This window comes from Mustela lutreola, chromosome 17 (genome assembly GCF_030435805.1).
Source record: "Mustela lutreola isolate mMusLut2 chromosome 17, mMusLut2.pri, whole genome shotgun sequence".
NCBI lineage: Eukaryota > Metazoa > Chordata > Mammalia > Carnivora > Mustelidae > Mustela > Mustela lutreola.
In genome coordinates, this window is record NC_081306.1 from 44,433,719 (window position 1) to 44,457,871 (window position 24,153).

General features: G+C 59.0%; 1 protein-coding gene across 1 annotated transcript in view; it reads right to left on the reverse strand.

Annotated features, from left to right (window-relative positions):
• CASTOR2 (cytosolic arginine sensor for mTORC1 subunit 2) overlaps positions 1-18,605 on the reverse strand; it is a 48,543-nt gene extending 29,938 nt beyond the window's left edge. The window contains exon 1 of the mRNA XM_059154406.1: positions 18,245-18,605. Coding sequence (XP_059010389.1) covers positions 18,245-18,357 — 113 coding nt within the window. The 5' untranslated portion in view covers positions 18,358-18,605. The remainder of the gene's footprint in view (positions 1-18,244) is intronic.
• Between the last annotated feature and the right edge of the window lie 5,548 nt (positions 18,606-24,153).

Sequence of the window (24,153 nt, forward strand, 5' to 3'; positions counted from 1 at the left end):
AAAAAAGCTTTGAAATGTACAAGGCAGGGTTGAAGGGGCGGGGGTGGCAGCCGATCCGGTTTGCTTGTTTTTTTTTTTTTTTTTTTGAGATTTTTTTCCTGCATCTCCCCAGCAATCTCCCCGTTCAATCTCTGCACACCCGTCTCTGCTCCTGCTTGGGTCCCGTCTTCCCTCGGGGCGGGGGAGCAGCTCAGGCTCCATCCGCCACAGTCCAAAGCGGGGACCCTGGGGGATTCTGGGATGCGGGTGCTGGACACGGAAACCTGTGAGTTTGGCCACGTTGGACAGGCACCGAGGCAGACCCCAGCTCCCGTGCCCCTCCAGCTGGGAGCCCCGAAGGACGGTCAGGAGCGCCAGTCCCCACTGCCTGGACAGAGTCCGCGGTTTTTGCCTGAGCCCCCCAAGGTCGGGAGCTGGACACAGGTGCACCTGCAGGGCTGCCAGGGACAGGAAACCAAACAGGGTGGGGAGGAGGCCCTCGATCAAGGAAGAGCTTGGAAAGGCCTAGAACGGAGGTTACACTCGGAGGCCGGCTGGGCAGGCAGCTGAGCTCCTCAGGTGAGGAGAACCGGGGCTGGGTGAGCCACGCTTTGCCGGGGACACCCAGGGACGGTTCTCACCTGCACCAAGACACAGGGGGCTTCTCACTCTGCTTTTGGGCGAGAAGAACAGACACAATTTTTCTGTACCCACGGAACTCGCTGGGCATGACCCAATGACAGATGGGCCCAGCACCTGGTCTCGTGTGAAGGGGCCACGGGGGAGGCTGCCTTGGGGTGAGGGGGGCCCTTCCTGCTGGGGAAACTGTTACCCCATGGGCCCTGGGTCACAAGATCCTCCCAGTGTTTCCAGCGAAGATGGAAATCCAGAGTTTCGTGAGCTCTCTCAGTGTTTAAACATCCATCGCTGGTATAACTTTTTTAAAAACACACTGGGTGGGCCAAAAAAACGTCTGGCCTCCAAATACCTTGTTTTCCCTTCCCAAACCCCAAACCGTTCTCCAGTGTCTGGGGGTTAGGGTTTGGGGGGAGTCCATTTCCCGGATGGCAGTGGGTGCCTGTGGGAGTGGCTGCCGCAGGCCTGCACCTGGAGCTCTGATGGGGGGGTCCTCAGAGCTCCCCGGGGCTGCCTCTGAGGAGGGGCCGGGAGTCGGCTATGCAAAATGTAAACCAGAGAAAACAGAATGCCCTGTGCCAACCAGCCAGCTCTGGACCCTGAGTGGGACTTTTAGCGGGCCTGCCTCCCTCTGGAGCTCAATAGTGCCCAAGCCCTGAGTCCGGGCAGTCACACCTCAGGGCGCCTGTCACCGTCCTGGGAGGGCCTGTGGTTGGCAGTCAGGAAGGAGTGTGAGCTCTGATTCCCTAGCGCTACTCCCTCCCTGCAAGCTGGGTCGCCCTGGGCTTGTCCTGTGCCCCCTTGTGCTTTGGTCTGGTATCCTGTGGCTCCCTGAGTCAGAACATGTGGCCTGTCCACCACGGTTCCACAGCCCAGGGCTGTCTGCGGGGGAGGAAGAGGGGATGATGTATTTATATGAGGGGGCGCATGACGCAGGGAGGAAGCAGGAATGAACCAGTGGTGGATACTGGGAGGGAGGGTTCTGGGGCTCAGGGAAGGCTTCCTGGAGGTGGTGTTGGGCGCAAAGCTGAAAAGCTAAGTCCGTGTGTGGCTGATGGTTTCCCAATGGAACCGACTCCTGCCAGCCCGGCCAGGCAAGGCCCAACCACAGCAATGGACACCACCACGCACAACTGCTCTGTCGAGAGGCCCACGGTGCAGACCTGCCCTCAGGGATGGCGAACACGACCAGGTCTGACCCGCTGAGACCATGCCTGAACCAGGCCAGCCGCTGCCACGACGGACCCGGCATTCTCTCTTGCTGCCCAAACCAATCTTCTAAACCCTAAGCCAGGGCTGTCCGGGAGCGCTTCCGGGATCGTGCAAATGTCCTGCGCCTGTACCGTCCGGCTCGACAGCCACTGGCCACACGTGGCTACAGAGCCCTTTGGGAATGCGACTAGTGCGGCGAAGAAGTTTTGGTTCGATCTGATGTTAATTCATCTGAATTTGGACAGCCACGTGTGCCTGCGGGCTCCGGAACTCTGCGGTCCGTCACTTGCTCAAAGGCTTCCACCTGGAGCCGGACCCACGTGCTTCCCCAGGGCCGCTGACTGCCGTGCTGTGGTCAACCCCCACGCCACCGGCACCACGATGTTTCCCAGGACAGTCCTCGGGGACAGCACTGCACTGAGCGCTTTTTAAGGAGCTCAGCCTTAAGCCGGGAAGAAAGGGCAGGAACACCGTTCACTGTGCCTGAGCCCTGGGCTCCTCCTCTCTCTTCGCCCTCCCGTTACCAAGGTTGGGCACTGAGGCCAGGACCCAGTCCCGTCAGCGGTGGAGGAAGGTCTGAACAAACCCCGAGTCTGGGCTCCTTCCACTAGTCCTCCCTGCGTGGGCCCGGGAAGTCGGGAGGCTGTATGGGGGACACAGGGGACACAGAGCTCCCGAATAAAGCACCCGCCACCGGGTGGTTTGAAACAGAGAGGCCTCGCTCCCAGTTCCGGAGGCTGGAGGCAGACGGAGGTGCTGGTGGGGTTTCTGGACAGAATGCTTTCCTGGTTCGCTGTGGCCACCTTCCCGCTGTGAGCGAGCTCCCCGGTGTCACTTCTCACCGGGACGCTCATCCTATGGGGTCGGGTCCCCCGCTCCTGACCTCATTTGACCGAAATTCCCTCCAAATACAGTCCCCATCTGGGGTGAGGGCTTCAGCCTATGAGTTTTGGGTGGACATAACCCTTCGGCCCACGGCATCCACGAAGGCCACTGAGAAGACACATTGGTGAAGGAAGCAGACAGAAGCCCCACAAAGAAGAGTAAAGAGCTGAAATGTAGAAAAGACTCTGAAAAATGGTGTGGGACGCTCCCCGGGGGGACTGGAGGGGCCACCGTGCACCACGGCCAGTCAGTCCTGTCTTTCTAGGATTCCGTCCCAAATCCATGAAATGAAATGTGAACCGAGGGTGGTCCAAGAATGAGGGAGTCTCTGCGCTACCCATCCCCCGATGGGGGGGGTCTCCGGGAGGGGACAGGGGAGCAGTGGACATGACCGCTCTGTCCCCAGACCGCAGCCTGCCCCTCCTTGCTCCGCTGCACACAGCCTGCTGGGCTGATCTCTCCGGCGGCCCCGGCCACGTGGGCCCAGATCCCTGAACTTTCTGGAACGTTCAGGCACCAGTCGAAGCACGCCTACAGAACTCCCACTGGGGTCCTGTGAGCCAGCCGGAGAGGAAGATGGACAGTGACGAAGAACCAGACAAGAGGGCGGTCAGGCACCTCGGGACCCACACGCATGAGCACACACACCCAGGCGCCCCCAGGACAGAAGGTGGCATCGGGGGGGCCTTCCACTCCCGGGCCGTGGGGTGACAAGGTGGGTGGTCAGACTACGAGAAGCAGGCCCGGAATACCGGCCGGCAGTGTAGACTCAGAACCCGTCTCCGCAGGGACTGCGTGAGGACCTCACCGACACAGAGCCTCGGGCTGGGGATTTGGTGTCCGGACCTCTGCAGGCACACACAGCCCCAAGCATGCAGAGGGAGGTCTCGCCCCGAGTGGTATGTTACAGCATTAACGGTCGTCAACAACAACAACAACAACAAAAGAGGACCGGGAACAAATGTCCGCGGCGCGTGACAAGTCAGGGATACGCGCGTCACCTGTTCCGTGGCTCATGGCGCAACAGTTCAAATGAGGAACAGGCGTCTCTGCGAAGACGGATGTCGGCTGAAAAAGCCAGAGTGGGACGGGCAGCAGGGAGCGTGGTTTAATACCAATTTATGCTTAAAACAAAACAAAACACAGAGGAAAGAACAGATATGCAAGTTTATATACACCTGTCTCCCCCAGAATCCCATTTCCGCAAACCTCGCCGTCTGTGGGGGCAGGAACAGGGCTGGAAGAGAGCTTTCGCCGGGCACCTTGGTGTATCTTTGACTCCTAATAAACTGTGAATTTATTATCCACCCCAAAATTGACAGCGAGAAAAGATAACAAAACAGTGAAGTCAGGAGGCCTTCCTGGAGGAGGAGGAGGTGGGACCAGGGTGAACTGCAAAGGCAGGGAGCAAGAGGGGTGTGCTGAGAAGGTGCAGGAAGGAGGGAGTGGGGCCCGAGGCACGGCGTCAGGAGCCAGCCGTCCACCCGCACGGCGACGCTGACAGTCACTCCCTGCCCGGGGTCCAGGGCCATCCTGGCCACGAGTGACGTCAGGAGCATAGAGGGGCTCCCCCCCCCAGGCTGGGGTGCGGCACTTCTCTGCCGTCCGCCACCCCCCGATCAGGGGACTCTGACCCATCCAACAGGACAGGTGACCGCCCCTGGTGCTTTTTGCTTTCTCCCGCTTCAGGGGTCCCAGGAGAAGCTGCCGGGTCACTCCCTGGGAAGCCTGGGCCCGACAGGGGTGGAGGAAACCGTAAATCGGAGACCCGCAGGCTTCACGGGAAGACAGACGCCCACATAAGCCTTCCTGGGGCCCAGCGGTCGCTCAGCCCCCTACGTGGAGACCAGAGCCCCAGGCCCAGCAAGAGAATCCCCAAACACAGCCCGTCGGGGGGGAAAGAGCAGCTCCCAGAGCCCCAGGCCTTCCGGGGGGCACCCGAGGATTACGGCCCTGCATCGGTGGGCGCCTTGACCTTGGACTTCCAGACCCCAGCTCCGCCTGCGAGACCGGTCTCTTCCGTGGGCCGCCCGGCCTGGGGCTCTTTGTTACTGCTGCCCGGGAGACAGATACAGCTGATTCAGCAGGGATTCAAACTCACATCCGTCCACACCCCAGGACAGGCCTGTCCCCACCTAGCCACACCCCACCCCCCAACCTTCTCTTTCTCCCTAGGCCAGACGGGTTGCTCCCGTTATTCCGTCTGCATTTCTGTATTAACGTTTCGTACGTGTTACTGTGTTAAAAGGCACACACCACAAAATGTGCCGTACGGGAATAAACACACTCGCATTACTACGTGGCCGACACCGCGGTCCACCCCCATGACACTTTCCGTTTTGTGAAACTCAGACTCTGTACCCTTTAAACAGGAACTCCCTGCCCCCCGCCCCAGCCCCTGGCACCCACCCCGTGGCTTTCTGTCTCCACGAATCTGACGGCTGCCGGGCCCCTCGTGTGGGGGGACCACACGGTGCCCGCCCTCCTCTGGCTGACGGGTTCCCCTGGGCGCCACGTCCAGGCTCACGGGCTGCAGCAGGTGGCAGAGTGCCCTTCCCTTTGGAGGCCGTACAGCATTCTACTGCAGGCACAGACCAGTTTGCTTACCCGTTCGTGGAGCCGCGGCCCGTGCGGCGTGCTCACGTTCCAGCGACCGTGAACTGCACTGCCGAGAGCGCGCGTGTGCCCACAGCTCCTCAAGGTTCGTGCTCTCTGTTCTTCTGCGCAGAGCCAGAAGTGGGGCTGGCTGGCCTACACTTTCCGCACCGGACTCTTCCTCATTTCCTTTTCCACCAGACCCTTCCCCGAGCTGCCCTCCTCCTGGTCTGACCTCCCCCCGCCCTCCCCGGGAGCCTTCTCCGGCCCTGGCATTAGGCCAATGACTGGATCCCAACCAAGGAGCCTGGACACAGCCCTTCAGCCCCTCCCTCATACCCTCACGCGGGGCCACTCTCTCCAGCCCCCAGGCTGTCCAGCCCCCAGGCTGTCCCACACGGCCCAGGCCACCGCGCTGTCCGCACATGCTGTTCCACCTTCTTGGAAGTCCCTTCCCCACTTAATGCTTCCAGTCTGGCTCAGGGCCAACTCTCCTGAAGCCCTCCCCGGCCCCCCCAGCCTCAGCACCTCCTCCTACCCTGTGCCTTGGGGACTTCCCGCTTTCCAGACGACGGGTGATCAGGGGTTGCAGAGCTGTTTCCCCCACCTGGCTTGTCCACCCGTCCAGGGATGGGGTCCGAGTCCCCGTGGCACCAGCACTCACCACGGGCTTGGCATCAAGACTCACTTGTGAACTGGGGGAGGAGGAAGGGGCCTCGGAAGCCTCAGGGCCAAGGGCCCACGCCAGGTGTAAGGAAATCACAGACAGGAAGAACGAACCTTCTCCACGGGGCAGCCTCTCCCCTCCCCAGCCACCGTCCAAAGGGCCTGATGCCCCCTTGGGGTGACAGATGAGCCCTTGGGGGGCTGGAAAACAGCACTTTCTTACTACACGCTCACCCAGACTTCTCCCACGGGGCCTCCCTCTCCTTGCCCTTCGAGGGACAAGGGACGAGACTGTGGAGGAGACCCGCCCTCTTGGGACACACAGCAAGAACCACGGGTGACACGAGAGAACTTCCTTCTACAGGAGGAGGCAGGGGTCCTGGCTTTCGGGGACAAGCAGTCCTTGGGGCCTTAACACAGGGCATTTTTCCAGTGACTTGACTTTTCTGGGACATTCTAGTGACGCGACTGGGGTGCGAAGCAGGCCCGCAGCAGGGGTGGATGCCGTGGGAGCCGAGAGGGGCCTCATTCCTGGGCCCTACAACCACGGCTGCCCCAGACTGGGACCACGTGTGGCCCCAGGACGCGGGTGCCGGCGCCTTCTCTGTTGTTCGGCAGAAACGGCTACAGACGGTTAAACCAGGCTGATTTGGACTGAAGAGCTGGGGAAAGAAGCGGCCAGAGGGAAGCTGAGGGGGTCACTGTGAAGGGCTCTCCTCTGGAGAGAATTTGGAAAAAAGCAGATAAAAAAAGACCGTGGTCTCGCTGCCTTCCAGCGCGGGGTACTCCCGACTTCTGGGCCACCCGGCGGGGGCTCTCGGCGCTGATGTGACACCCGGTCATTTACAGGTGACCCTGTAAGCGCTCTGGCCCCCTTGCTCCCAACGGCGACACTCTGCATGGGCAAACCGTCCCTAAAGGATCACTCAGCTCTGGGGGGGTCCTGTCTGGGGGGCGCCAGGGGCACCAGGGAGGCCTTCTCCCGCCCCAGGGCTGCACCTGCCTGGGACCAAGCGGTGGGAAGGGGAGACAAGAATCAGAGCCGGGTCCCAGCTCCTGGTTCGGAGGGCGGGGGTTGGGGGGCGGAGGTGGGCATCTCCGGTCCCTGAGTGACCTGCCCCAGCCTCACCCCTAAGGCAGCTAAGGGGGGTGGAGTCCAAAAAGTCTCCTGACTTCCCCCACCCCCATCCCCACTTGGGCCAGACCTTTTAGGCTGCCTAGAACACGACTGTCTTCCACACGAGGGCCTCAGGGCCAGGTGGGGGGCAGGGGACTCGGGCAGGGGAGCACGCAGGCAGACGAGAGGTTGTCCCTGTTGGGGAACAGGGCACTGCAGGGGGATGGGCAGCAAGAAACAAGTAGGGGGGAGGCTTCGGGAGGCTGAGTGCAGAGGTCGGGGCCCCGAGGGCCACACTTAGCCCCAGAGTGGGTGACACACTGGCAGGCCTTGGGATCAGATATCTGGGCAGCTGCCCCCTTGCTGACGCCGGCAGTCCAGCCCTGGGCACTTCGGGGCTCCATGAACATCCACCGGTTCCAGCAGCTTGCCTCGGGTTGGGCGCCGAGTCCTCGGCATGAAATTTCCCCGCCGTCCTCACCGCAACCCAGTGACTGATGCCATGCCGCCCATTTTAAAGATGGGGACACTGAGTCCCACGTGAGGTAGCTGACAACTTGCCGGTGTTCACACAGCAAGTAAGCGGTGGCCTTGGACTGACCGTGGCAGGCACGTCCCCGAGCAGGGGAGCCGGCGTGAACCCCACCGTGCTCCGTGTCTGCTGTGTCACCCGGCACGTGGCACGGCGTCCTGGGCAGTGGGGTGGGCCCCCCTTCCTTCCCACGGAGCCGCAGCGCACAGTAGGCTCTTTAGAAAGATCTGGGGTTAGGCTTTGTCGTGAAGCTCCCTGCACCACTCACTGCCTCGGGGACTTCTGAGCCCCGATGGAAAAAAGACTGAACTCTGAGAACAAATTTCCACCCCGTCTTTCCGGCTCGAGAACGGCAGTCGGCGATGAGGAAGGCGGGCCTGGCGGAGCTAGGCAGAGGCCCAGAGGGCGGAGGGGAAAGTCCAGGGCAGCGTCCAGGAGGCCCCGGGCTGGTGTCAGGGGAGACCCAGCCTGGGAGGGAAAATGAACCATACCTCGAGCATGAGCCCCGCGTCGGAGCCCCAGACACGGCCGGCCCGCGTGGAGAGGCCGGCTGACCCGTCTGCGGCCTCTCCCAGGCTCCCTCCCTGCTCGTCTCCGGGCAGCCCCCAGCTCAGGTCGGCGAGGGAGCCCACCCCCCACCTACGGACACCTCAGCAGAGCCTCCGGGTGTGGCCGCCTCCTGGAGCCCACCAGTCGGGCACCCGCTGCTCAAGACTGCCGCCGAGCAGCAGGCATGTGGGAGCCGCCTCCGAGGGCCCCAGGAGCCACCAGGACCACACAGGAGCTTCCTCACCTCCACTCACGGGTGTGCCTGTGTCGGTGACACCGAATCCCTATAAGCTCGGGACCCAGGGGACCAGGAGGGCTCCTGGAAGGGCCTGCTCTGGGCTGGGTGCTTGTGTGGGCCACCACTTCCCCGTAACCCTCTTTGCCCTCAAACCAACAGGAGGTCCCCGAGAGTGGGGTCGCCCAGAAAGGGTCTCCGGGCTCCTCCCCACATTAAGGTAACGTGGTTGTGTGGGACTCTGGGGGGGCGCCGTCCGCGGTGCTGGGTTCAAGTCCCTCCACCTCAGGTATGTGAAATGCCGGGGGTGGAGGGCAGCCCGGGGCTTCCGCAGAACGCTACACACAGAGCCACTCCGGGACCCCGTGTGGCCACTACTCCTCGGCGTACGCACACCCAGGGGGCACGACCACACACGTCCACACCAACACTGGTGCACAAATGTCCCCGGCAGCGTGAGTCACGCGAGCTCAAACGTGGACGAGATCCAAGTGACCATCTGGGGACCAACGAACAAAAGGTAGCAGAGCCAGAAAGGGAGTATTACTCAGTCGTAAAAAGGAACGGCGTCCCGCCAATGCCACGACTGGAAGGAAGTTTGGAAACACGACGGGAAGTGACAGAGGCCAGTCACACGAAGAACCACACGGTCGGCCCGCATTTAAACGAAATGTCCGGAAGAGGCAAATCCGCAGAGACAGACGGCAGCCTGGTGCCGGCACGGGCCGGGGGTGATGGCTTAGTGGGTATGGATTTTTGCGTGTGATGAGAACGTTCTGGAATGAGACTGCACAACGCTGGGAACGTACCGGACACACGTGAAGGGAAACCTCGAAGCGAGCCGACGGTACGGTACGTGAACTCTATCTCCACAAGCCAGATCTCCACAAAGCTGTTACGAAAAAGACCCGACTCTTCCCTTACTGGTTTTTGGGATCTTGGAAAGCAAGTGAACTGGGTGGTGCCTCAGTGTCCCCAGAGACATGGGGCCGGTCACTGTACACACGTGGACGGTACTGAGGACCAAGTGGGCTGCCCCCCGGCTCACTGCCCTCCGGCCGCCGCACTGCCCTTTGGTTTTCACATGCTAAGTTCCTAGGGCCTTTTTTTTTTTTTTTTTGGTAAAACATACATAATATAAAACCATCTTAACCATTTAAAAATAAAAAAGATTTTGGGGCGCCTGGGTGGTTCAGTGGGTTAAGCCGCTGCCTTCGGCTCAGGTCACGATCTCAAGGTCCTGGGATCGAGTCCCACGTCGGGCTCTCTGCTCAGCGGGGAGCCTGCTTCCTCCTCTCTCTCTCTCTCTCTCTCTCTCTGCCTGCCTCCCTGCCTACTTGTGATCTCTCTGTCAAATATATAAATAAAATCTTTAAAAAAAAAAAATAAAAAAAATAAAAAAGATTTTATTTTTGTTTGAGAGAGAGAGAGAGAGAGTGCATGAAAGCACAAATGGGAGGGGGCAGAGAGAGAGGGAGAAGCAGACTCCCTGCTGAGCAGGGAGCCCGACCCAGAGCTCCAGCCCAGGATTCTGAGCTATCGTGACCTGAGCCGAAAGCAGACACTTCACCGACTGGGCCACCCAGGAGCCACCATCTTGACCATTTCTAAGGGTAGAGTTCAGCAGAGCTACGTGTGTCACACACGGTTGTGCAGCCGATCCCAGGGACTCTTCCCATGCTGCAGGACAGACTTAAGTAGCCACAAACAACAACGTCCCCACTCCGTCCCCCCGGGGTCCCCCGGCCCCTGGCATCCTACTCTACGTGTCTACTCAAAGTATCCCATGTAAGTGGAACCGTGAAGTCTTTGTCATTTTGTGACTGGTTTCCTGCACGAGCGTAAGGTCCTCAGGGTTCATCTGAGCCGTAGCAGGGGTCAGAATCGACTTCCTTCTGCAGACCGAGCAATACTGCACTGTATGTACGTACCACACTTGGCCCGTGGACGGACATGAGAGGTGTCACCTTCGGGCTACTGTGAATTCCACGGGCAGACATGTGAGTGGACAAGACAGACCCCAGGCCTCAAGCACAGATCTCAGAGGTTGGAGCACATCTAAGAGAGTCTATTTAAGGGGCATAAGGCATCTAAAGGTAAGTTTCCCCTTAAACGTTTAACTGAACACGCTCCCAGCAAACACACCCCCCAAAATTAGTGTACTGTCAGCTGCTGGACATTTCCCCGGGCCTGTCTGCTTGCCGGACAACCAGAATCCGATTGCTCCAGGCCCCGGTGGGGCTGATTCCTTGTAGCAGAGGTCATAATAAGGAAAAAAACCTGTTAGCCATATGCAGGCTCCGGAAAGACCAATTCTGTCCTTTATGACTACTCTGGTCCCACGGGAGACACATCAGTACCACAGTGCCTTGGTCCAAGGCCTGGACACACATGTGGAGTGAGGAGAGGGAACCGGTCCTCCTAGCCTATACCCCGCTGCCCAAGTGATCCAAGGAAACCACACACCCAGCCCAGGGGGGCTTCCTGGAGGAGGTGATGCTTGAACCAACTCTAAGAGTCATCTGAGCACCCGTGAGGGCTGTCAGGTCGGACTGCTGATCACATGTTCTGGTTTGCCCTCTTGTCCAGGGTAATTTTTTTTAGGGCTCCCTGTTATTCTCAAGAGTGTCCCGTGGGGATGATAAATTATATGGTCCCTGTATTACCTATTGCCTAACAAATCACCCCAAAACTCAATGGCTTAGAAGAACAACAAACTTCTCTCTCTCACGGTTCCTACGGTTGAGGAATTTGGGCGCGGCTCCACTGGGCACTTGTGGCTGAGGATCTCTTACGAGGTCATGGTCAAGGTGCTGGCTAAGGCTGAGGTCACTGGAAGGCTTGCCCGGGGCAGCAGTCTGTTTTCCAGGTGACTCGGGCACAGGCTGGCTGTCAGTGGGAGGCCTCGATCCCTCTCCACACGGCTACTTCTGTGTCCCCACGATATGGCAGCTGCCCCCACGGAGCCAGAGATCCGAGAGAGACAGGGAGACAGAGACAGGGAGATACGGCCAGGCAGACGCCATCTGCTTACGCCCAGAGGCCTACACCATCACCTCTGCCACCTTCCGCTGGTTGGAGGAAAGTCACTAATCCAGACCCCACTTAAAGGTAGGGGTGCCCTAGCTCTAGGAGAGAAAGGTGCCAAAGGGTTGGGGACAGTTAACAAAATCAGGTATGCGCGGTGTGGACACGGGACAGAGCCACGGAGGAGAGAAGAAATCAGATTACGGGATGTTCACAACGCCTGCTGAGAAGCAGGGGCAGTCAGAGAAGGGCTCTGAGCAAAGCAGAGCGAACCGTGTCATTCGCCCCAGCACCAAACTCTAGTGGGGCGAGCGGCAGCCGTGCCCAGCTGTCCCTTTCCTCCGGGTCTTTGGGGCCTTCACCCCCCGTCTCTGGTGGGGAACACACCTTTCCTTCCCACTGGATGGAGGCTCCGTGTGTGTTCCCCGCTGGGCCCGGCCTGGAGCAGGTGCATTGTGCAGGGTTTCTGCGTGGACAGCCACGCCCCAAGCTGGGCTCACACGGGGGCTCAGCCTGGGGCTCTCCACCCGCACCCACCGCAGCCCCAACTGTGCGTGGCCACTCCTGCGGCCCGCCGGACCAGTCTTCCTTCATCCCCAGCACCGCCGCCTCCTGACGTCTTTCCATTCCGTCTAGACTCGGCTCACCCGCTGCCACCTCCTCTGGGAAGCCTTACGGGCTTGCAGGCGCTTTGCAGAGGCCCAAGCGACCTGTGTCCCCAGGTAGGTTCCTGGAGGGCCGTGAAAGAACCTCCCCTTGCTAGAATCAGTGTATGAGGGTGCGGAGCCGTAAAGCCTCCTAACCCTGGGCTTCTCCGACTCGGCCCTGGCCTTGGCCAGCTTAACCAGGGCCCCTGCTCTCGGCAAGCGCCGGGTGGGGCTAAGAGTGGACCAGGCTCTGTGGAAGTGCTTGTCCGTCTCACAAAGTCCTCGCAAGAGGCCAGGCAGCAGGCGCGATGGTTATCTCTGTTTCAGAGGTAAGGAAGTGACAGCCCAGCTAAATCAAGCAGTTGGCCCGAGGTCGCACGGGGCAGCGCCGGGATTCTGCCCCAGGGCCCGGGTGCTGGGGCCTCTCACCGCGGCCACTGGCCCGCGTCCTTCCCTAAGCCGCGGTCAAGCCAGGTGCAAGCTGGGTGGGGGATGGGGCTCAGCCCCGCGCACTCAGGAAACCGATGGACTTTGGATGGACTGTTGGCGATTCTGAGCTTTTCCCCCCATAAACGGGTCTGAAGTCTTGAGCGCTCGCCGAGGCTTGCTGGCAAGATTTCCCGCAGGCGACAACATGCCCGCCCGCCCGACCGCGGGCCACGAGGCACCAGGGACCAGGCACCAGGCAGGCAGTGCGGGTCTCTGTGGGCGTGGGCGTCCTCACACTCACCGAGGTGCTTTCTTGGCCAACCAAATGAGAGGGACTTTCTTTCTAGAGTGGACTTTAAAGACAATCGCATTTTACTGGCGGAAAAAAAAAAAAGTGTGTTGCAGGTTCCTGCAACCTGAACGGACTCGGGGATAATGACCTTGCTCCGCCCCCTTCATGGTGACGGACGAGCTCTCAGCAATACCTCTGCTATGTGGCCCCTGGGGCAACCAAGCTGGTGGGCTCCTAGGCCTGGCTGAGTGGTCCCTGGGACAGTTTTTTGTTTGTTTTAAGATGATCTTTATTCATGTGGGAAAGAAAGAGACAGAGCAAAAGCGGAGGGAGAGGCAGACGGGGAAGCAGGCTCCCCGCTCAGCAAGGAGGCAGATGCGGGGCTCCTTCCCAGAACCCTGAGATCATGACCTGAACGGAAGGCAGACGCTTAACCGTCTGTGCTGCCCAGGGGCCCACCAGGACAGGTCTTACCGCCTTAATTCCTGGGTTCAAATCCCAGCTCTGCCACTTCTGTGTGCTCCGGGGCACTCAAGTTCCTCGCTGTCCTTATCTGTAAAATGGGAACATCCCAACTCCAGCTTGGCGTTGGCCTCGTTGTTACTATACACTCACTGTCGGTGGCCAGCGTGCTCCAGTTTCGCCTTGGACGGCTGCAGGGAGTGACTCTGAGTCCCACAAGAGTAGCAAGAGCTTCTGTCTGCCCCTGGCCTCCTCCCCCCCGCAAGCCCCCAGGCAGCAGCTCCCCCTCCTCACCCCCTGCAGCAGTGGGTCCTGATTGGTCTGTGATGGTCTCATTCCCTGAGCCAGGGATTGGTGCAGGCCTGTCCATGTGACCCGGTTCTGCTCAATGAGACGACGTCGTGCAGGAGTAGGGTGTGCTCCTGGAGAGGTTTCTGAGACACTCTGAAGGCAAGGAGCCTTTCCCAACTCTGGGTTTCCGACCATCGGACAATAAAGCTTACAGCGGCCCGGGGCCATTCCAGAGGGAGCCGCACTGCCATGCCAAGGATGGCCAAACACAGACAGGAAGCCCTGGGTCCTTAAGGACATCATCAAGCCTTTAGGTTACCACACTTAGAGCACCTGACTCACAGCCTCTTATCACACAAACCTATCAAACTTAGCCAGCAAAGTATTTGCAACCCAAAGCATCCTGCTGATATCCCGGGGTTGGTCTCATCTCCTCTGCTTGAGATTAAGCCCATCAGGCGGGAGAAGGGTCTGAGCTCAGCCTGTGCACTCAGGGAAGACTTCCTGGAGGAGGTGAAATGGAATCCAAAAGAATGAGCAGGCCGATAAAGGGAGCAGGGCAAAGGGTAACATTCCAGGCAGCCAGAACAAAGGCCTGAGGTTGCGGACACCATAGCGTGTGTGTATATGTGTGTGTCTGTGTGTTCACGTGTGTGCACGCAGGTGAGACAATCTGTGTGGCTGGGGGCAGGGAGAGGTGAGGCTGGAGAGCCAGAGGTGGGGTGGGCTGTGGGGGGGCCTTCAGCCAGGTTACAGAACCTCAGGCTATCACCAGGGCAGAGGACAGGTTCTGTGGGCAGCCTTGATTTTGTTTGCCCACGGTCTCGCCCTCCGGCTTTGTGCCTAGAATAAGTGGCCTCCGTGGGTCCAGCCATACCCAAATGCTGTGCTGAACCTGGCGCAGGGGCAGGGGCACCGGGCCCAGCTTCTCCAGGTGCGCTGCTGCCCACCGTGCCTCTTCCAGCCCCCAGGGCGCTCACAGGAGGCCCTGGCTGAAATCTGGGTCACTCCACGCACGAGTCGGACATCTATCAAACGGGCGGTTACTAAGTACCGACAAAGCAGTGTGCTGAGCGCGGCAGAGAAAGGACCTGGTGCAAATCCCAATTCTGTCTCTTCCCAGCTGGGTGACCTTGAGCCAAGCCACGTTCCTTCTCCAAACCCGGCACCTTTGCCTCTTTGTGGGAGATGTGAAATCAACGGGTGGCTTGCTTCTCTCCGGGGCTGGCCGGGCATGGGCGTAAGCAGTGGGTAAAACAAGGCTCAGAAAGCTTCCTGGGGGGGAGGCTTCCCACCTGGGTGGGACCACGAGAGGCCGACAATATGCTGTGACAGACAGCTGAGCAGCGATGAGAGGTTCTGGGGAGGGAGCATCTGAGCGGGGCGGCGAGCCGGTAGGTGAGATGGGCCGAGCGTTCCTGGAGAGAAAAGGTCCACAGAGGCAGGACGGAAAGGACACAGAAAGCCTAGAGCCTCCGGTCTGTGTCCCGAAGCCTTTAGAACTGTGTGCTGCCCACAGAAGAGCTGGACGGACTGTTGGATACGGGCATCGTTTGAACCTATAATAGCAAATCTCTGAGCTGAAGCCAGAAGATGCGGATTCAAAACCCTCGCCTCTCCCGCTCACCGTGTGACCTTGAGCAAGTCATTTCACCTTTGAGCCCCAACCTCCTTCTTTGCAAATGGGTATTAAACCCACTTCACAGAGCTGTGCGGCGGTGTGTGTGGGATCTAGGAGCAGGATCCCCTTTCCCACCTAGCTAATTCCTATTTTAAAGCCCTAAAATCCAGTGCCGCCGCCTCCAGGAAGCTTCCCAGGCTCCCTCAGGCAATGGCAATCCCCCAGACCTGTCTGCAACCCCAGCTGAGGGGCATCTCAGCATGGCTCAGTCTCGGCCGCACTCTCACACAGACGGAGCACCTTCCCATGCTTCGTCCTTCCCCAAGGCTCCACCCAGATGGACACAAGAAGGAAAAAGTGATTCAGTCTGCTGGGGGTGAAGCAAAGGGCAGGGGGTTCCGGCAAGGTTCAGGGGTGATATCAGTAGATCTTGAAGGGTGAAGAGAAACTGACTGGGAAAGGGACCTGCTTCCAGGCAAGATCAGAAGTCCAAAAGCACAGGGGTGTGAAGGGAAAGTTAAGTAAACTGTGGCTCACCAGAGTCTCTGCCTTGAGTGGCTGACGAGGATTCCCGGTCGAGATTCCACCGGGCCTCAGACACCACGCCGAGGATGCGACCCTACAGGATGCAGCTGAAAACGTGTGACCCAGCAGCACGGGGACACTGAGGGGTGTGTGTGTGTGTGTGTTATGCACTGGCCCCTGGGCTAGCCTAAGCTAAACTTAGGTCAGGGGTGGGGTGGGGAAAGTGACAGGGCTATGGGCCACCACTGGTGGGGGAACCAAACAGGAGCAAAAGTTCGCCCTGGAGGACTGACTGTTCAAAATGCTCCAGGAGTACATCCACACTCGACTACCCCTCGCTAAAAAGCCAGCGTCCACAAGCACCGCATGCTACGCACGGTGGGGTGGGGGAGGGGGGGTCTTCATGGCAGGGGGACAGAGTGGGGGCCCTGAGGAAAGGGACCCTGCCACAGTCACGCAGGCAAGTGCGGGGCTGGCCACAACCTGAGGCCAGCGGCCCGGCCCGGGGTGCGGGGGAGGCCTTCAGCTGTGGGCTGCTCAGTGCCTTCCAGAGCCAGACCCTGGAGACAAGGAGGTGACCTTTGACCTCTGAGGCATCTTGAGCTTGGACTGGACACCTGGGCCACAGACCCGTGGCCTCCAGCAGGGGAGAGAGAAAGGGGAACTCAATGAGGGGTAGGTTTCCCGCGGTCAGGAAGGTCAGCAGGGGCTCACCACTGCCCCCCCCTGCCGGCCGGCCCCCGACACCCCCCATGTCTATCTGTCATGTCAGTCTCCTAAACTGGGCCCTGGGGTGGATGCTGGAAGAGGGCCAGTCCCTAGACAAAGGTTGAGGGGCAGAGGGAGTGGCTCTTTGCTGCCTTTCTCAGAAGCCCCCAGATGCCCCCTCCTCCCGGCACCCAGGCCCCAGCCGCAGTCTGAGTCATCTTCCCTGTTTGAATGGTAGCGACAAATCAGCCAGGGGGCTGCCTGGGGCCGAGGAAAGGGTTGGAAAAACAAGGCCGGTTTCTCTTACCTCCAACCTTGGAAGCTCCAGACAGGCTAGGGGGTGGTGGGCAGAGGGCAGGTAGAGGCGGGATGTAGGGGGTGTCAACGGAGGGGGGGGCGTGGGGGGCGTCGGGGGGAAGGGGGCAAGGAAAGGTTCAGAATTTGAGCTGCCGGCTTTTGTTTTCAAATGACCTGTTTAATAATTACCTTTGCAATCAAAGGAGCCAGGGCTCGGGGGAAGGAGGGGGAAGGAGAGGATTTCGACGCTCCATACCCCACGGAGCAGCCGGAGAAGAAAGTAAACAAGATGCCACCAGCGGCTCGCTCCTTCTCGCAAACAATGGCGGGACCGAGCTGCCCGCTCAGACACACACATCAAAGTGCGATTTCCAGGCAAGAACTTTAACAGGCAGAGAAGAAGCTGGGACCGGATCATTTCCCTGCATCCCCAGAGCTTCCCGGAGCTCTGAGCCCAAGGGGGGCAGCCGAAGGGGGCCAGTCATTTCAACCTTAACCTTGACCTGGAATATGTTCATTCACTTTGCAGCCGGGGAGAACCCCCCTCGGCCCCCACCCTGGGAAAAAACCCAACCAGCAACAACTTCACCCTTTGACGGGTCACAGTGCCATGATGGACAAACAAGGGATTTAAGTTACAGCGGCCAGCGCGCAGCTCACACTCCTCTGGGCTCCTTCAAAAACACACCCCACCCCAGGCATCCCCGGCGAGGGCGGGGGGTGGGGAGGGCTCGCAAAGTCAGAGCCTGCCCTGGCAGTAGGAAAATCCAACTTGGGGTTTTTTTTGGTTTTTTTTTTTAAAGGTGGTTGCTGCTTCCCCAATCTCCCAAGGCCTTCAACTATTTTCCCCCTGCAGCATCCAAGCCCAGCCTCGAGGCTGAGCCATAAACACGCCTGCTCCTCCCCCTTCCACGGTTCGGCAACACCCCCCCGCCCCCCCCCCCCCCGACTTCCTCACCTTCCCGGACCTGGAGGAGAAAGCAGCGCCGCGACCCTCTCCCGCAGCCCCTCCCGGGCCCTCCCCCGGCCTCCCCGCGCCGTCCGCAACCCTCGCGGGCACCTAGCGATCAACACCCACTAACGATTTTAGGATCTTCGGCTCCGGGTAGCCGCGCTCAGCAGAATCCCTCCCCCCGGCCCCGGCGCCGGGGGCCGGCCCAGCCGAGGCCCTGGGGGATGGGGGCGTTCGTTTGTGCTGGCCACCGCCGCGTCCTCACACCTGTTTTTCATTCATTCGTTCGTTCGTTCATTCATTCCTGCCCGCCCGCCCCGGCCCTCCGGATCTCGGGGAGGGGACCGAGATGGGGGCGGGGAGGGGGCGAGAGCGACAGCGGCGGGGGTGCGCCGCGCGCGGGGTGGGGGGCGGCCCGGGGCGCGGGGACCCCGCTCGAGGGCAGGCCCGGCGGCTTCGCGGACGGCAGGCGGGCGGCGGGGCGGGGGGCGCTCCCCGGGGCTCGGAGTTGGCGCCCGCGGCCCGGCGGCCGCCCGGGTGCGCCCCTTTGTCTGCGCCCGGCCGGCGCCGCGTCCCCGCGCGCTCACCTGGTCTTGGAGGACAGGAAGGCAAGTTTGATGAGGCCGTAGGTGAAGAGCGGGATGCTCTCCTTGGCGACGCTGGCAACTTGCAGCCGGTGCTCCAGGATGTGGAGTTCCATCGTCCGCCCGCGCTCCGCGCTCCGCCGCGGCTCATCGGCGGGGGGCGAGCCGCGGCCCCCGCCCCCTGCGCGCCCGGCCGGCACCGAGCGCCGCGGCCGGCCGGCCCCGGGGCGGGGGGGGGGGGTGGGGAGGACCGGGAGCTCGGCGCCGGGCGGCCCCGGGGCGGACAAAGGGGAGGCCCGCCGAGCCGCGAGGGGCGGCGGGCGGCGGCGGGCGGCGGCGGGCGGCGGCGGGCGAGGGCGGCAGCGCGGGCGGAGCGGCGCCCGGCGCGGGGAGCAGCTGGTGTGCGCTGGAACAAACAACTTGCCACTCAAACGCCGGCCCGCTGCGCACGCGCGGCCGCCGCGGGGCCTGCCGGGACTTGTAGTCCCGCGCGGCCGGGGCGGCGGGGGCGGCGGGGGCGGGGCGGCCGCGCGTGGGGGCCGGCCGGGCGGCGGGGGAAGGCGGGACCGCGCGCGCCCGCGGGGCCGCGGGGAGCCGGGGGGTGCGGGTGCGCCTGGGGTGGGGGGCGGCTGGGGCCTAGCTGGCTGCGAGCTCTCCCCCCCCCCCCCACCCCGAGGTCGGGGGTTCGCAGCTCCCGCGCCGGGGTCCGGGGGAGGAGGCCCGGGTCGGGGAGGGGCGAGATGGGCGGAACCGGTGGTCAGAGCGCACGGAAGCCGCGCAGACTCGGGGGCCGCGGACCGAGGGGGGGGGCCCTCGGCGTCTGGCTCGGGGGGCGGGGACGGGGGCCGTTCCCGGAGGAAGGGTCCTGCAGGCGGGGCGCGGACGGGCGCCCGGGAGCTCGCCGCGGAGGGGGGCGGGGCGCGGCCCGGGGCCTTCCAGGCCGAAGGAACAGCGTGTCCGGAGCACAGAAGCGTGAAAGCCCCCGCCGAGCGCTGTTTGGCTTTGCTGGAGCGGAAAATGGGAGGGAGGAGAGGCGAGAGATAAGGCAGGCGTCGTCTCCGGGAGTCCGGTCGAGAGGGGTCACGGGTGCGGATCTAACGAGGCGGCTGTGGGGCCCGCGCGGGAGCGGGGGACGGGGACCGTGACGGCCGAATTGCTGAGCAGTCGGCCGCAGTCCGCGGGCTCGTTCCCACCCCGGGGCCGCTGTGCGGTGACCGTGGCCTGCGGCGCATCCCCGTCGTGGCCGGCTGGTTGGGAGATGGTCTAGGTTAAGGTCGCCGGTGCTTCTCCCGTTGGCAGAGTGACCTGGGGACAGGGTGGGTCAGGCTGAGCTGCTGGGGCAGGCCGTCAAGGCTCTCTCTGGGGGAAAACTCCAGGGATGCTCTCCCACATGGGCTCTCCAGGCTGGCCTCGGGTGGGTAGGAACATAGGAGGCTCCCTGATTTCCACAAAGGGGTGTGAAACCTGCAATCTGGGAGCTCCTCCAGCGGGCCGATCCCCTTCCCGCTTTGTTTTCACTGAAGAATTTATCACCCTATAATAAAGAATATAGTTACTTTTTGTTTTGTTTTTGTTAGTTTGTCTGTCTCCCTCTTACAGAATCTCACCTCTATGAAGGCATTGGCTTTCATCTGTTCTCTGCTGAATTCCCACTGCTTGCGATGTGGCTGGCCTGTGAGGCACAGGCGTTTCAATATTCATGGGGTGCGCAAATGCAAAACCTATTCTTTGGGGGTCTAGGGGTCTACGAGGCCCAAACAAACGGAAATGCGCGTTCAGGGCCCAGGCAAGTACTAGAGACGTGTGAACCAGTTGGGTATCAGACAGTCCTAAGTAGAACAGGGAAGGGAAGCCTGCTTGAAGGCATCACATTCTATTAAAAACAAAAGAAAACAAAACAAAAAAACCCCACAAAACCACCAGCAGAGGAAAGCAAGCACTTGAATCTAAAGGTAGGACACGGTCTGCGTTCTGACTTCTGCACTGGATGGCCTCAGTCAGTGTTTTTTGAATCTGTAGGCTAAGACCCACGAGCGGACGGGGAAATCAGTCCTGCAGGACCGACTAGCATTAACGACCAAACAAAACAAGAATAGAAAACGGCACGGGGCCTTGCACGTTGCAAGGCTAGGTTACTGTGTTTTCCAAGTCGCAGGAAACTTGAATTTTGGCCTGCGTGTCCACATGCGAACCTCCCTGCAGAGGTGTTTCTTACTGTGGTCTTACTCGAAAGCAGTTGACAGTTCTGCGGGTTTTCTGGTCAAGCCAGACCATCATAACGTTTGCAATTTTGATGGTATGGCTTTGCGTTGCAGAATCGCTTCTGTTCAGCTGTATTTGTGATTCTAGTTTTTGGGAGATGACTACAGAAATCAGTGTTGAGCTGTTAGAGAGACTGTCCTGTGGGCTGCCAAGTCCAGGGGATGTTTTCGGGCTGGGACTAGGGTGAGACCAGGCACCCTTGACGTCATGGTGGTCACTCCTCTCCCTTGATTCCTTAGCGCTGTGCCCTTCTGGTGCCCCTCTGGTTCTTCCACTTGCCAGCTGTGGTTTCTTCTCTGCCCAACCCTACAATGAATGGAGGCCTCCTTGATGTTCCTTCCTGCAGAGTATTTTTACCAAAATGGCAGCCGGTGAATCATGCCTTCCGGTAAGTCGTTCCGCGTTGACTCTGGGTTTGGCTCTAGGACCTTTTTGGTCAATGTGCTTGATAAGTCCTATACAGTGGGACTCGCCCTCTTGGAATGCTGCCCTGAGACCACCGTGCTGTGGAGAAGACTGGATGAAAGACCACGGGGAAGGAGGGGCCCGAGTGTGGGCCAGCTCTTCCTGGCCTACAGCTGGCCTCAACTACCCGACATGTCCCTCTTGGACCTTCCTGCTCGCTGTCCAGATGAATGCGATGTCCCGAGTAAGCTGGCTGACCAGAAAAGCAATTAGCCAGCCAACCTGTAGAAAAATAACAAATAGTCATTTTTAGCCATTAAGATTTGGAGTGGTTCATTATATAGCAATAGATAATTCAATCCTCATCTTCTCTCACTCTGGGTGGACTGAGTCTCTGGCTTTGATATGTTGATGGTCCCCAGATTGATAGTCCCCCATGAGAATGTGTTCCAGAGGCCCTGACTGATGCGTCTGGCTTCCTAGCGGTTGGCTACCCCCTTCTGAACGTTGACAGCCTCTGCCAACCCAACCTGTTTGAACCTGACCTCATTGTCTGACCCACCTCTGACCTTCCCCTTCTGCTCTTCCTCCTGGAATCCCTGTCTTGGTGAAGGACACCAGACCTGTTTTCTCAAGTTACCAACCTGGTGTGGCACCATTTTCCAAGATGGCGGCAGTATGGTCTTCCACCCTCCGTGTTCTTCTGGCAACATGCCAATCAGGAGGTGAGTCTATGTTGTCTCCCCTTGAATTTGAGCAGGACTGTGACTTCTGAAACCGGGTCCTCACAGGTGATACTGTTTGCCTCTGGTCCTCTCAGGATGGTCTCCCTTGGAACCATTCTGCCATGCTCTGTGGAAGCACGAGCCACACAGACCACAGGTAGGTGTTGGTATTGGTTGGTTAGGCCTGTGTACCAAACCACCACAGACTGGGGTGGGGCTTACACAGCAGAAATGTATGTCTCACAGCCTGAAGGCTCAAAGGCTGAGATTAGATTGTCGGTAAGTTTGGTTCCTTCTGAAGCTTCTCTCCTTGGCTTGTCGGTGTCTGTCCTCTCCCTGTGTCTTCACACAGTCTTCCTCTTTCTGTGTATCTGGTGCCCTCATCTCCTCTTTTTATAAGGATGCCTGTTATATTGATTAGGGCCCCTGCTAAAGACCCCACTTAATCACCCTTCCAAGGTGGTCACCCTTCCAAATATGGTCATATTCTGAGGTCCTGGGGGGTGAGGACTTCGACTTTGGAACTTTGGGGACATGAGACACAATTTGACCCATAGCACTACTCTGGCCCCACTGAGGTTCAGCTGGCCACCAGCATCCTTACCAGATGGGTGAGGGAGAATTTGTATGACACAAATGCATGAGACACCTTCCCTCCGCCCCACCCAGGCAAGAACCACCCTGCTAAGCCCAGCCTCTACAACTCTGAGAGGCAATAATGAAATCCATGTTGTTCCTTAAGCCACTACACTTCGAGATGTCTTGGTAATCCGCAGTCCGTAGCTGGAACACTCTGGGATCAACTTGGGGGAGAGGAATGGAGGAAGTTGATTGTACAGTTGTCCTAGATGGCTCTCTCTCGCTTCCTGTTCCCCCAACCCTAGAGACAGATAGATTTTTTTTTTTAAGGTGGGGTGGAGCAGACGGAGAGGGAGAGGGAGAAACTTAAGCAGACTCTAGCACAGATGCCTGACCTGGGGCTCCAATTCATGATGCTGTGATCATGACCGGAGCCAAAATCAGAGTGGACCGCTTAACCGGTGAGCCACCTGGGTGCCTCTCCACCCCCACCCCAACCCCTATATCTGAACAATCACCAAGTCCTAATGATTTTATAGACCATATATCTCTAATCCAACATCTTTCTCCACTATGGCCACCACGATCCCATGTCAGAGCATGACTCCCCTGTCCTGAAGGTCCTAATGACCGTTCTATCTATCTCTCGTTCCCAGGGTAGCTGCTCTACTCTGTGACCCTATCCCCCTGTAACAACACTGCCTGATGTCCTTTAAGGCCCAGGAGGAAACCACAGTTCTCTTAAGAAAACTAAGCTCAGATCCTCCACAGCTGGTCTTAAGTAAAATGAAAAAGCTTCCTGGTTCCTAGAACAATTTTCAATATGGTAGCCATTAACCACATATGGCTATTGGGCAGTTGAAATGTGGCTAGTGCCATGAGACTCTGATGTCTTAATTTCAGTTCATTTTAATTTAAATTAAAAAACTGCTACTTGAGTAGCAGTTATTAGAAAATGTTCTTGGGGCTCCTGGCTGGCTCAGTGGGGAAAGCGTGCAACTCTTGATCTTGGGGTCGTGATTTTGAGCTCCATGTTGGGTGTAGAGATGACTTAAATAAATAAACATTAAAAAAAAAAAAAAGAGTTCAAGTGTGTTTGGAATAGCGTGCTTAACTGTGCTCTTTTCTCGGGGACCGGGGAGGATTTCAGGACATGGGGTAAACCAGGACACGTTGATCACACGACTATGAAACAACTTGGTTATGGAAATTTGTGAAATCTAAAACCCAGATCAAGAATTGTAGGTGAAAGTTAAGCATCCAAATGGTGATGTACAATAAAATAAAGTATACCCTGACTTTCCAAGACTTGGCATTAAAAAAAGAATGCAAAATATCTCAATTTTTTAATATCGACTGCATGTTGAAATAATAGTATTTTAGATATTGGGTTAAAGAAAATATATCATTAAATTGATTTCATCCGTTCCTTTTTCATTTTTTTAAAACTTCCAAAGACCATATGGCTTGCATTATATTTTCTTGGACGGGGCTTTTCTAGCTCAGTGGCTCTTAGGCTGTATTTAGTGTCAGAATCATGGGAGGTAGAAATACCCAGGCTCAGGCCATCTCCTGCTTCAACGAGCCTGGGCCTCTGTTCTTTATCGACCCCCAGGCCTCAAACACCCGGCTGTGGTGGGATGGGGTGTGGGAGTGTGGTTGCCAGGAACCCCTTTTCCACTTAAGTCTGGAGTCTCCGGACCCAAGAAAGCGATGCTCGAAGGTAGGCAGGACTTCTCAGTCTGCCTGGCTGGGGCCTAGCAAGGCCTTTGCCTCGAGTTCCTAAACTTAAGAACCCACCTCCTCTACAGAAGATGGGCTACTGTCTACTGTCTTCAGAGAAGGTTCTGGCCCCTCTCCACAGGCTGAGACGTGCTCACTCGGGCTACTTTGGTTCTATTGATCTGGAGTGGGATCGGACATTTCCCTGTGATTACCAAT